Here is a 12,556-nt window from a genome sequence, read left to right on the forward strand (position 1 = left end):
CAGCACTGGGAGGAAGTAGGGAAACTCCTGAAGCATCTACCGGAACAGTTTCAGCAGAGGGCAACCCACCTGGTAGAGGAGGGGCAAAAAAATGGAGAGCACATGTTTGAAGTCGGCCTTGGACGCAGCGAGACGTCCAGCAGGCAGATGATGATCGGGGTGACAGAGAGAAGGCACGCATGGCTGAGGATTTCGGGATTCAAGCCTGAGGTACAGAATAACATCCTGAACACGCCCTTCAACGGACAACAACTTCTTGAGACGCCAGTCGATGAAAAGTTAACTCAATTCAAGAAGGACAACAAAACTGCAAGGTCCATGGGAGCACTGCAATTCAGAGGAATGAGAAGAGAGGCAGCCAACCAAGTACCTCACACCAAGCCTTTCAACAATGTTATCAGGGAAACTGCCAGGGACAGCAGCAACAGGGGCAGCAGCAGCAGAACTGGCAGTACCAACCAAGGGTTTTTGAAGACAACAAGGGTTCCCTGTATACAAATTAACGATACAACCCCTAGGTCAGGGAATAAATCAATGGAAAAAACTACCTAGGCAGTCATTTATAAGTTAAACACACACTGCGAAAAAGGATCAACACTGAGAGTGAACAGCTTCCAATTAAAAACATAAGTTTATTACAGTCACATAAACAATAATTAAAAAGTACATTTCATAAAAAGTTGAAATCACACAAATCATAACTTAAAATTTTTTTTTGAACATAGAGGGGTGAGTTGTATGTCAATGTCTCAAGGGGGGCATCCAAAGAGGAAAAACATTCAAGAACTGTTTTCACAAGACACGCAGTTTCCAGAACACATATAACACCAGTAGGAGGCAGAATAAGGAACTTCCTGCTAGAATGGAAGAAGGTCACACCGGACAAATGGATACTAAACATCATACAATACGGATACTGTATAGAACTAATAAAACAAACTCCAAACAAAAAGCCAATCAACCAGTCACACTTGGCAAAAGAACTTTAACTCTTGATACTAGAGGCACAGGAACTGCTCAACAAGGAGGCAATAGAGATAGTACTGTACAAGGAAAGAAACAAGGGTGTTTATTCCAACTACTTCCTCGTACCAAAGGTAGACGAAACACTAAGGCCTGTCTAGGACCTAAGGTTCTTAAACCAGTTCATAAGGACACAGAGATTCAAAATGTCGTGTCTGCAAGAAGTAATACCCCAAGTACAGGAAGGGGATTACATGGCAACTATAGATTTAAAGGATGCGTACTTACACATCCCCATCAACAAACCACACAAACGCTTACTAAGGTTTGTGATCACCAGGACTCATCACCAGGTCACAGTGCTTGCATTCAGGCTCAAATCAACACTAAGGCTGTTTAAAAAATGCCTAGCAGCAGTAGCAGCGAACCCAAGGAGGCAAGGAATACATGTATAACCCTACCTCGACAACTGGCTCATGAAAGCAAGCCCCTACAGCCAGTGCAAACAGCACATCCAGCAGGTGATAGAAACACTTAGCCAACTGGGTTTTTCAATCCATTGGGGAAAGTAGTCAATAGAACCATAACAGTTGAAGATATTCTTAGGGGCAGAGATCAACACCATACAAAGCAAGGTGTTCCCCAGCACAAAGAGGATTTTGGCAATACTGAAAGAAACGCGTCTGTTCTGCAAGGGGCAAGTTCTGACAGTGAGGACGGTGAACAAACTAATGGAAATGATGGCGTCATGCATACACCTGGTCCCAAATATTCAAGTCCACATGAGGCCATTCCAGGAATTGATACAGCAGCAATGGTCACAGGCAACATGGAGTTTGGAAGATCTAGTGGTTGTCTCACATGCAGTACATCAGGAAATAGCGTGGTGGAACAAGGAAAATGTATCGCAGGGGAAACCATTTACATAACCAACTCCAACAGTGACCATCACAACAGACGTCTCCCAGCTGGGGTGGGGCACGCACAGGAGCAAACTCAAGGTGAGAGGGTTATGGTCGCAGCAGGATGCGGTAATAATAATAATATGTCCATTTATAAAGCGCTGTGGTTACACTAATGCCAGTGTGTCCCCGCGCTGCAGTAAGATCAGCCAGTGACCTCAACCCAGAACGAACCAATACAATCTAAGGAAAAAAGTGTTTTCAATTTTTTCCTGAAGCACCTCTCTTGGCTCTCCACACGGAGCTCTACCGGGAGGGCATTCCAGTGTTTGGCTGCCAACAGTCTCAACGACCGGCCACCCATCCTGGCCCTTTTTATCGCTGGTACACAAACCAAACCTAAACACCCCCCCCCCCCCCCCCCCCATCTCAGCTGACGTGGAGGAATATATGGGGACACAAGTCCTGCTAGGTACGCCGGGGCCCTACCCTGCAGGATTCGATGGCAAACGCATAGCGCTTTAAAGGCAACTCTTTCTTTAATTGGTAGCAAGTGAAGCGTCGCCCGAGCTGCTCTGGCAGATGATCTTTTTGGGCGTCTCAGAATGAGACGGGCAGCAGCATTCTGCACTCCCTGTAGGCGCTGCACGCATCTCGCAGGTGCCCCTACATACAAGATGTTGCCGTAATCCAGGCGGGATGTTACCGGCGCGTGCACCAGTGTCTTTGTCTTTCTGGTAAAGCACATCAACTATAGAACTAAAAACTGTGTTCCTATCCTTAAAAACCTTTCAGAAGGAGCTGCACCGAAACAGGGTGTTGTTCCAAACGGACAACACAACCAGCATGTTCTACATCAACAACCAAGGAGGAACACAATCGGTTGCGCTATCAGGGCTATCGCAGGAACTATCGACATGGGCCATTCCATTAAAAATAGACCTACTAGCAATACATCTCCCAGGGAAGGACAATGTGGAAGCAGACAGACTCAGCAGGCAGACTTCAGCATCCCACGAATATGAGATCAATGAACATGAAATACCAAAATTATTCCGAAAGTGGGGTACTCCACAAATAGACCTGTTTGCAATACATCAAAATGCCAACACTTCGCATCCAGACAGCCAGACCATCTGTCACAAGGAAATACGCTGTGGATAAGTTGGTAAAGACCTTTGCATACGTAAGTAAGTAAATCTTTATTGCTCAGTTAATTAAAACCATTGCAAATATTAGAGTATAAAACATTAGTTAAATACAATTGTTGTAAAAGATATTAAATAAGAATGACTTCATATAAAAAAATATTAGTTAATACAAAAATGTATGCTTCTTTCAGGCTGAGCGTAGATTTAAAATAAGGTGAGTCACTTATTTTGCGCCTGGGTTTAGACCAAACTGTAGTGTATGTTTCGAACGTAAAAAAGAGCTTGTTTTTCAACAAAGTCTGTTAGTTCGTTTCGATCCCTTAATGTTTTGTTGTATGCTAATTAGTCTTCAGGAGACTGTCAGTTACCCATGTCATATGATTGATTCCTATTCAATGACGTTTGAGTTTGGCTTCTTGGGTTAGCGTCATCCTGTATCTGCCCTCTGTCGTTCTTGTTTCTTATCTGCTTCCTCCAAGAATTTGACAATGTGGCTTGCTAGTTGAATATTTTTCCCATCAAAGCAAGCCTTTACCGCCTGCCGGCATGTTCTTTTACCCAACCGGTTAAAGTACTGTTTTAGATGGGATCTGCGCTCTGTGTCCAGACCTTTGCAGGTACATATTGGGTGCAGGATGTCTTCTTTGGTGTTCCCACATATTCGGCAATTGATTGTTTCTTGGGGCCTTTTCCATGGGGGGAGATGGTTTTGTGCTGGAAGTTGGCCCAGCTGTAAACGTATGAACTTCTCCTTTGTGCGCCTAGTGAACCCAACTCCTAAATAGCTTTGGCAGAGGCTGCTTGTGTAGCTTTGGATGACTGTCCAGCCACGGGCCCGGATTGCTAGACTTGCTTTATCCTCGATTAACGAGATGGATCTGACTGATTTGTTGACTAGCTGTTTAAAAGTGTTGTGAGATCCACTCAGCTTCCAAGCTTCTTGTAGGCACAAGGAGTTTGAGTGCTTTAGGTATTTCGCAGCCGCACTATTGCTCTTACATTCCATCTCCTTCCATAGATAGTGATTTAGGCTTACGGCTTCTCCTCTCTGGATCTTGTGCCACCTTTTGACGTAGGCACCCATTCGCTCCATCGTTTGGTTTCTCAGGCCGAATTCCAGCCTTATTTGTGCCTGAGAGGTGTAGTTGGGCAGGCTGAAAATCCTTCTCATGGCCTTCGCTATTGTGCTGTTCAATTGCTGGGCGTCCCTTCCTCGGAGGCATTCGCTTCCGTATGTTAAGGCCGATGTTAATTTTGCCTGAAGCACTTGAAGCAGGGGTGAAGCTTCGGCCGACTGCTTTCGTTTTGAGGCTCCTTAGTGCAATCCCTATGCTAATACCCCTCCGTTTTATTGCATCCTTTTGCTGTTGGAATGAGCCCTTTCTGTCAAGAATTACCCCCAGGTACCTGTACTCCTCCACTGTTTCCAGTGTGGTCCCTCCCATGTGCCAGCGAAACCCTGCAGTTGATGTTTTATCATTTATCCTCATTATTTTGGTTTATAAGAGGTTGATGCTTAAGCTGTTGTCTGTTGAGTACTTTTACGCAGTGCTGATCAGATGTTGTTGCCCTATTGGTGTTCTGCTAATTAGGACAATATCATCAGCATACATTAAGTTGGAGAGAGTAAGACCGCCTGTGCTTGGGGCATGAGTTACTTTCATCCAGCTGCTCTGCAAGGTCAGACATGAAGATGTTGAATAATGTTGGCGCTAGCACACAGCCTTGTTTTAAGCCGTTTGTCGTCATTATTTTTCTGGACAGGAGATCTCCTGGCCCCAGCTTGACTTGGACCCATGTGTCCGTGTGTAGTAAGATCAGCTGGGTGAGAAGGCCTGATGGATGTTCCTTTCTTCCAGCTTTGACCATAATAAGTTTCTGTTGACGGTGTCAAACGCTGAGGTAAAGTCGATGAAGCATACGTACAGGGGCAGATTGGCTGTCTTTGTGGCATCGATGAGGAGCGAGAGGGCCAACATGTTTGATGTTGTACCCATTTGTTTGCGGAATCCTGTCTGGGTGATAGGGATTATTGCATTTTCTGCTGTCCAATCCAAGAGCTCCTCTAAAAGGAGACCAGCGTAGTATTTGGCTTCGTTATCAACCTTTGCATACGCTTTCCCCTCAGATACCACTGATACACAGGGTACTCAGCAAATGCAGGGCCAGCTGCATGTCACTGATACTAATAGCACCTCAGTGGGCCAGACAGTCCAGGTTCTCACAAATAGTGGAAATGGCGCAAGCACCAGCACACAGATGTCCAAGAAGGGACCTGTTAACAATGCAAAACGGAAGGGTGCTACACCCAGAGCCTCAGCCTAGCTGCATGTCTCCTGAAGACCTAGAATTTGCACACCTCAAACTACCAGCAAGCACAACGGCAGTGCTCAGGGAGGCAAGAAGACCTACCACAAGAAAGTGCTACGTAGCAAAGTGGAAACCATTCTCCGAAGGGTGCATTAGGGAGAAACTGCAAAGGAAAATCACAAAGGAATCAACAGTACTAAAATACTTAACACATCTACTACAAAGGAACTAAGCTACACATCCCTAAGGGTGCACTTAGCAGCGATAGTGGCTTACACAAGAGGAGATGCAGGGAAAAGTTTCCTCACCTCCCAACTAAGAAAAAGATTTCTAGAAGGAGCAAAGAGAATCGCACCTCCAAACAGAATGCCAGCACCAGGATGGAACCTCAACGTAGTGCTAACTCAATTGATGAAGGCACCATTTGAGCCTATTCACAAGGCTACACTGCACATGCTCACACTAAAGACAGCCTTCTTAGTGGCTATCACATCACTACGAATAGTAAGTGAGCTGCATGCGCTAACACTTCAAGAGCCATACCTGCAAATACACAACAATAGGATTGTAATGAGAAAGGACCCATTCTTCATGCCAAAGGTGGTGTCTTGGTTCCACACCAACCAAACTATCCAAATACCTAGTTTTTTCCAAAAACCAACCACAAGCACAGAAAGGGTGCTACACACACTGGACGCCAGGAGGGCTGTAATGCGCTATATAGAAAGGACAAAGGAGTGCAGAAAGACAAAGCAGTTCTATGTTTCCTTTGCCAGCAGTTTTTTGTGACGACCAGTTACCAAAAATACCATTGCATGGTGGATTGCACAAACCATACAACTATGCCACAAACAAGCAGTACAGCTGTTACAAGGTTTAGCTCATGCTCACTCAAGGAAGAAAGGAGTAACAATTGCATTTCTAGCTAACACATCAATTCAAGACATTTGCCAAGCTGCAACATGGTCTTCAGTGCACACGTTCACTAAGCACTATTGTGTAGATATCCAAATGAACAAAGAAGCGCTAGTGGGACAGAAGGTCTTACAACACATATTCAGTAACCAAAGCTCTTCTTCCACCCAGCCACCACAATAAGGACAAACCGCTACAAAGTCTAGGCACAGCTTAGTATATCCAGAAAGATTTGTGCTGCAAAACGTATAGTTTCTTACCGGTCGGTGTAGTTTTGCAGCTTGAAGACTTTCTGGATTCACTAGCAAAACCACCCTCCTCCGCCAGAAAGATGAGACAAGAGGAAAGGTGTTAAAACTGGAGAAAGACTTTAAAAGATAAGAGGAAAAACAAGAGTACCACAAGACAAGAAGAAAGAATCCAAAGATGGCGACCTAAGATGGGAGCTTCCGGAGGAAGCGTGTCAACATCATAAAGGACACCAAATGGTGGTATATCGATGCCTACTTGGGCCACGGAAAAAAAAGAGAAAAAAAAGACTACAATTCGGGACCCAAACGCTAGATGGTGGAATAATGCACAGCATAGTGAATCCAGAAAGTCTTCAAGCTGCAAAACTACACTGACAGGTAAGAAACTATACTTTCTTCTTCCCTTTGAGGGGCAAATTGCCATCCCAGTGGTCTCTTTCCTGGAACACCTGAATAATGAGGAGGACGCTGTTCGGAAACCTTTAACCCCTGAATGTCACCTTAAAAATAAAACAATAGTCAAGGAAAACAAAGTTTTAGGAGTCCAAAATCCTACGCCTGCGACACCATATTTACAGGAGTCGCTGAAAGCAGTCACACTAATACCTCCCTGCCCCCCATAAGTTAAAGGAGAGACTGTTAACTGTCAATCTTCTGAAGCCATCACAAGTAATGGTATAGCAGACATCTTCGAATCGCAGGCCTTCTGTATCTTTCTAGCACCTCACTCATCTTCTCATGAGTCACCTCTAGCAGTGCTCGGGAGGTTAGCGATGCCAATACTCAGTTGATTGCAAACTAACTTACTCCCGATGCAATTTATTTACTACTGTTGTGCTGCAAGGTCGAACATTTACTCAAAGGATTTTCCATTACATCAATACATTTCAACTTGGACAATTGTAACTACTGCCTGTCTCAATGGGTGGGGAGATTGTATGGATAATGTATGAGTTGGAGGTACAGGGTCCACACAAAGATTCTGTATTATATCAACCTGCTGAAGTTAAGTAATTAACTTGACTTTCAAAGTTTTTGTTGCTGCAATGGTAACAAACTAGTTGTTTGTTCAAACTGACAATACAACACCTATGTATTAACCAGTTAAGCAAGGAGGGACCATATCCAGACTGTCTCGCAAAGCGCATTGATTTGTTAGTTGCTAATAGCAAGAGACCAGCATCGTTGCAGTTCACCTCAGGATCTTCAAGTTGGGGTCTGGAAAAAGAGTTGCTGAGATAAGCTGGTTATGAAAGTGAGGTGCTGTTTTGGGAAGCCAAGAGGCCTCAGGTTGATGGAAGTAGCCAGTGCTTGGAAGGCGTTTGTAGATTAATTCCAGCAACCGGACTTACCTTCCCCTGAAGAGTTGTCGGGTAACCCCCATCAACTGTAATAGTAATGGATATTGGAATTCCCTGGGGAGATGACTTATGAGTTCATAGCACAACCCTGGGGTTTAGTTGGCACCACATATTCAGATAGCACCATCTGTACAGAAATGAGGTGGCTTCTGGTTTCTAAGGAGTCCGAAGTAGACAGGGGCATGACTGGAGGGGGTGGGGGGGGGGGGGGGGTGGGGGGGGGCAGGGATAGGGAGATACAACCAATGGGCGGTTGTATGTTGTCTGGAGAATGGAGGGGATACGTCCTTGTCCTCATGAAGCTTCATGCTAGTTGATACCTATCAGGAATCTGATTACTCTTATTGTTTCTAACTGAATATGCATAGAACAGAAGCTTAATTGATCTGGCTACATGTCTATTGCAATTCTTAAATGGAAGATGTATACATTGTAAGGCAATTTCCAATAAAGTCAGTTTAAAAACAATCATTGCAATTCAAATTCTGGGTTTCCATAAAACAGAAGCAGATTAATTCACCAGAATTATCTAAGACAACCAGGAGTAGGCCATTAACTGTGGAGTGCTGTGCTTCGTCCATGCATGAGAGTATCTGCAACTAGATCAGTTCACTGATGCAGGTAATGGGAAATTTCTAGACTTTGCCCCCAGGTGCTACCAACCCTGGAACTAAGGGTGATGTATTTTTGAATGACTGGTCATGGCAGCATCTTCATGAATTTCTGCTGATATCCTTGATTCCATTATCAACCGTCAAACAAGGCTCTAGATAGCACCTGCATGGCCACACAAGTGGTAGTTCACCAACTTTCATCTCTCACAGCACCGACACATGAAGTTATTTTGCAGACTCTATCTACTATATAAGATCGGGGACCAGATTTTGCACCCCAAATTGCCATGCTAGAATTTCACGGTAAGGCTTCTGAACTCTTTCATTAAGGACTTCTAAATCTTCTTCAAGGCTGTAATGAGATTTTAAAACAAGCTAATGTCCATCCACTGGAGATTCTTACTCTTCAAAGTGGAAGAGACTCTGAGTATGGTTATTGAAAAAAACATTGATGCTATGACCTGTCAGGAGGCAGGCGTGCTTCATTAGCTATAACAGACTTGTTGTTCACCTTTTTAAATATTCGCCTTGCTGCTAGTACAGCCTACAGCAAATGTCTTTAATAAATGTCTTTCTTCACACTCCACTTTACTAAATTATTTTTAAAAGGCATTAAAAGGATGTTACAACCAGTTTCTGAACCTTCCCTTCCTTAGGAACTCAATGTGTTTTTACAAGACTGTGTCTGTACCTCTTTTGAATATTTTTTCACACAGCCTCAGTACAGCACATTTTGTATAGAGCTGCTTTCTTATTGACAAGCACGTCTGAAAGCAGAGTTGGTAAAATTCAGGCTTTATGTTCTCAAGAGCCCTGCTAGGTTTTCCAAAGGGAAAACGTGGTATAACTGTAATATCTTTTCTACTGAAAGTGGGCTCTGATTGTCATATTAGTCAGACTATTTCTCTTTCTACATTTTTAAGAATCTTCTACTCCTGCTAAAAGGTCCTTTCACGCTTTGGATGCTAGCAGGAATCTTAAGCTTTAATGTAATAAAACGAAAGACTGGTGTAGGTAAGTCTCTGTTTGTAAACTGTGGACCTGTATGAACAGGCTTATTCATCTCAAAGCAGTCCATTTACGCATGATTGAATCTTGTATTTAATAAGGCGCATACTTTCTTGCTTTGTCTTAAACTCAAGGCTCATTCTATCTGGTATAGAAGATACTGTTGGTTTTGCTAAGAAATATCCCTATATCCGAGATTTATCAGGCAACTGCTTAGTGCTCAGTCCATACTTTCACAAAACACTGTTGCCCAGATTCAGAATCCATAGCAGATACTCCAGTTAGGCAACCATATTTGAAGAAACCCTTTTGATTAGAACTAGATATGTTTTCCTTCTTTCAGTCCCTTGAATTCGCTGGGCTTACTATTTTAACCAGTCAATGAAAATCCTCTGAAGGCAACGGTGAAGTTGCTGACCTGTAATCTTTTTCTTACTCTTTGGAATTCACATAGAAATCATAAGCAACCTTCCATCCTCCCTGGTGAAAGCATAGAAACGAAGAACACATAGGATTCCAACCCAAATCAGAAAGAACTGGAGCAAGTCACTGACAGTGCATGATGGGATACTGGGGGTATGTACATTAAAGGAAAAGTGAAATTTTTGCAGTCTTACTAGGCTGCAGCCTGTCCTGCTGCATTGCCCCACCACTCCTCACTTTTACTTTTCTTTTAAAAGTTCTTTTAGTGAAAGTTTTTTTTGTCACAATCATTTAGAGACTTTTAAAAATGGAAGTACTTCTTAAAGGCTATTTAACAGAAATTGACTAGCATATCATTCAGCAGCTTGCCAAATTTGTTTTACTTTCACATAAAAATCTGTCTTTTTCAGAAAAAAGTGTACATTTTTAAAAAATATGCTCCCGGATCCCGCACATCGGCGGGACAGTTCAATACTCATGACTTAATTATTGAGTCCTGTGAAATAGATCAGATTACAGGTAATCTTTCTATGTAAAAATTTGATCCTGGTTTTAGGAAAGTTTGAATTTGTTGGAAGGTAATTCCTTGCAATAGAGGTACAATTGGCAATGCTTAACAATTTTGTATTTGTTTTCTAACACAGGTCTGGCAATTACAGATGAAATTTTGTTGGGTAAAGCAGAGTGGTCCAAGCTTTTTGAAGCTCCAAACTTCTTTCAGAAGTACAAGTATGTATTTCATATCATGCCTGTCTGGTTTTGTGAGGGTTTGTTAATTTCTGTAATAAAAACTCTCTTGATACAGTATGCGTTGCGTACAGTTCTTTTTTTCTTTTTGGGGGTGGAGGTGGGTGAGGGGGGTTATCTGCAATCATTTCGATTCCATGGATTACAATTTAGTTTGGTAAAATCTTCAGCACAAAATACAGTTGAAACTTTGTTGTGAATAACTGTGTCATTCTCATGGATACTTCTAGCTGCGGATTATTCACATTTTGAATCCTCTCAGGTGCCAGATTCTCAGGAACAGCTCCTTCATGACAACAGTTAACAGGTAACTTGAACTCCACTCTACCTCTGGACATAAAGCCGAATGAGAGCATCCCCTCTCCATTTGCTCTGACTTGGTTTCCTGTTTTTCTTCACCCTTCAACGTAGATCCGGATCTCTGCTTTCATTTTACTGAAACCTTTAAAAATACTGTGCTAGGGATGTCTCCCTCCCAGGCTAGCATTCAAGGCCTGCTTTGACAACAGGAAGCAGATGTCTGTCATGGATCCACTGGTATCGCTGCACCAGGTGTGACCTGATGTAAATGCTTCCTGGTACACCCAAAAGCAGTCAGAGAGTACAAAGCCAAATTCTACGTAATCAAACCTGCAGAGGTCTGTCCCGCTTGGATTCCTTGTGTTCTCTTAAGGTCTTGGTCTTAAGCGCCATTGGTTGATAAGTCAAAAATGAGGCAAACCGACAAATGAGATGCAAGGACCCTATATTCAAGCGATATTCGATCCCTCCCGGTAAATCACATTTCAGTGAGAAATCTTGCATTCATTGCTCCATGGTTATTATGCCTGCATCCTCTGACTCCAACCCAGTTCAGTTGTCAAACAAGTGTCATGGGCCATCATCAAATCTGGAGAATATTGACACCTTCAAAGAAGCCTTGCTGCAGGTAAAGGTATTTCTTGTTCCTTCTGGCACACCTTCAGGCCCCATGATTCACTTGGGGTCTCAGTCAGAATCTTGCTGGCGGTTCCCCTGCCCAGTTCTATTTGACTTCACTCCCGCCCAAAGCTAGCCACAGCCCATGCTTTGTCCTTTCTGCTATGGATACTACTGGTTCGGCACCAGCTTCTTTAGTTCCAGACTCGGCAGAAGCTCATCGGAAGCAGACATTGATGCAATTCTGTCCTTCTAGCAGTGAGATAATAAAAGCCTACTATATGGTTTTGGATGATTCCTTTGTTTTCCCTGTACCTTGATACTGATATTAACAGAATTTGAATGTTGTTTCTCTCAGACTCTGACACAGTCCAGGGGCTTGACCCAGTACCCTCTGACCATAGAGAGGCAGACCCTCTCGAATTTTATTGCACTGATGAAACCTTGTTTATAGATGCGCAGAATTTTAGTGCCTTGCAGCTTCTCCTGCTCCCACTGAGGACAGTGCCTCTTTTGTGGTGGCGTTGTCAGGGCCATAGATGTTTTTGATTTGCAGGTCATTACAGTGTATCTTAAATGTAATTTATTGATGAATATTTTTTATCCAGGACCGTTTTCTCCTGAGTCTTGTTCTCATTAAATGAGTATGCATGCATCATGGTCTAAATCTTGTTCTGTTCCCCTAGAGAGATGCCCATTTTCAAATCTCCATAGGCCACCTCTCAAGGATTGCACATTCTTGATTCAGCGCAGACTCTGGGAAGCTTAGTGGGGCAGGTTTTCACTAACTGTTATTACTAATGCCTTTCCCATCGCTGTCTGTTGGGGTGTCCAAAATGGATTGATTCTTGCAGATCTTGCTTTTGGTCTTCATGTTTTGATCTTAATTTGTTAATACAACAGGCCATTATACTCTTAGGGACATGCATTGTGCGTGAAACCTTGCCTGCCGTTTCTGAGGATTTCAGGAATTTCTTTGCACAAATTGCCGGA

At 43.2% G+C, this 12,556-nt stretch overlaps 1 protein-coding gene across 1 annotated transcript in view; it reads left to right on the forward strand.

The window, feature by feature from the left end:
* The window catches only part of PAPOLA (poly(A) polymerase alpha), an 829,479-nt gene that overhangs the window by 255,362 nt on the left and 561,561 nt on the right, over positions 1-12,556 (forward strand). The window contains exon 12 of the mRNA XM_086937747.1: positions 10,543-10,627. Coding sequence (XP_086793873.1) covers positions 10,543-10,627 — 85 coding nt within the window. The remainder of the gene's footprint in view (positions 1-10,542; positions 10,628-12,556) is intronic.

The sequence above is a fragment of the Lissotriton vulgaris genome, chromosome 9, assembly GCF_964263255.1.
Source record: "Lissotriton vulgaris chromosome 9, aLisVul1.2, whole genome shotgun sequence".
Lineage (NCBI taxonomy): Eukaryota > Metazoa > Chordata > Amphibia > Caudata > Salamandridae > Lissotriton > Lissotriton vulgaris.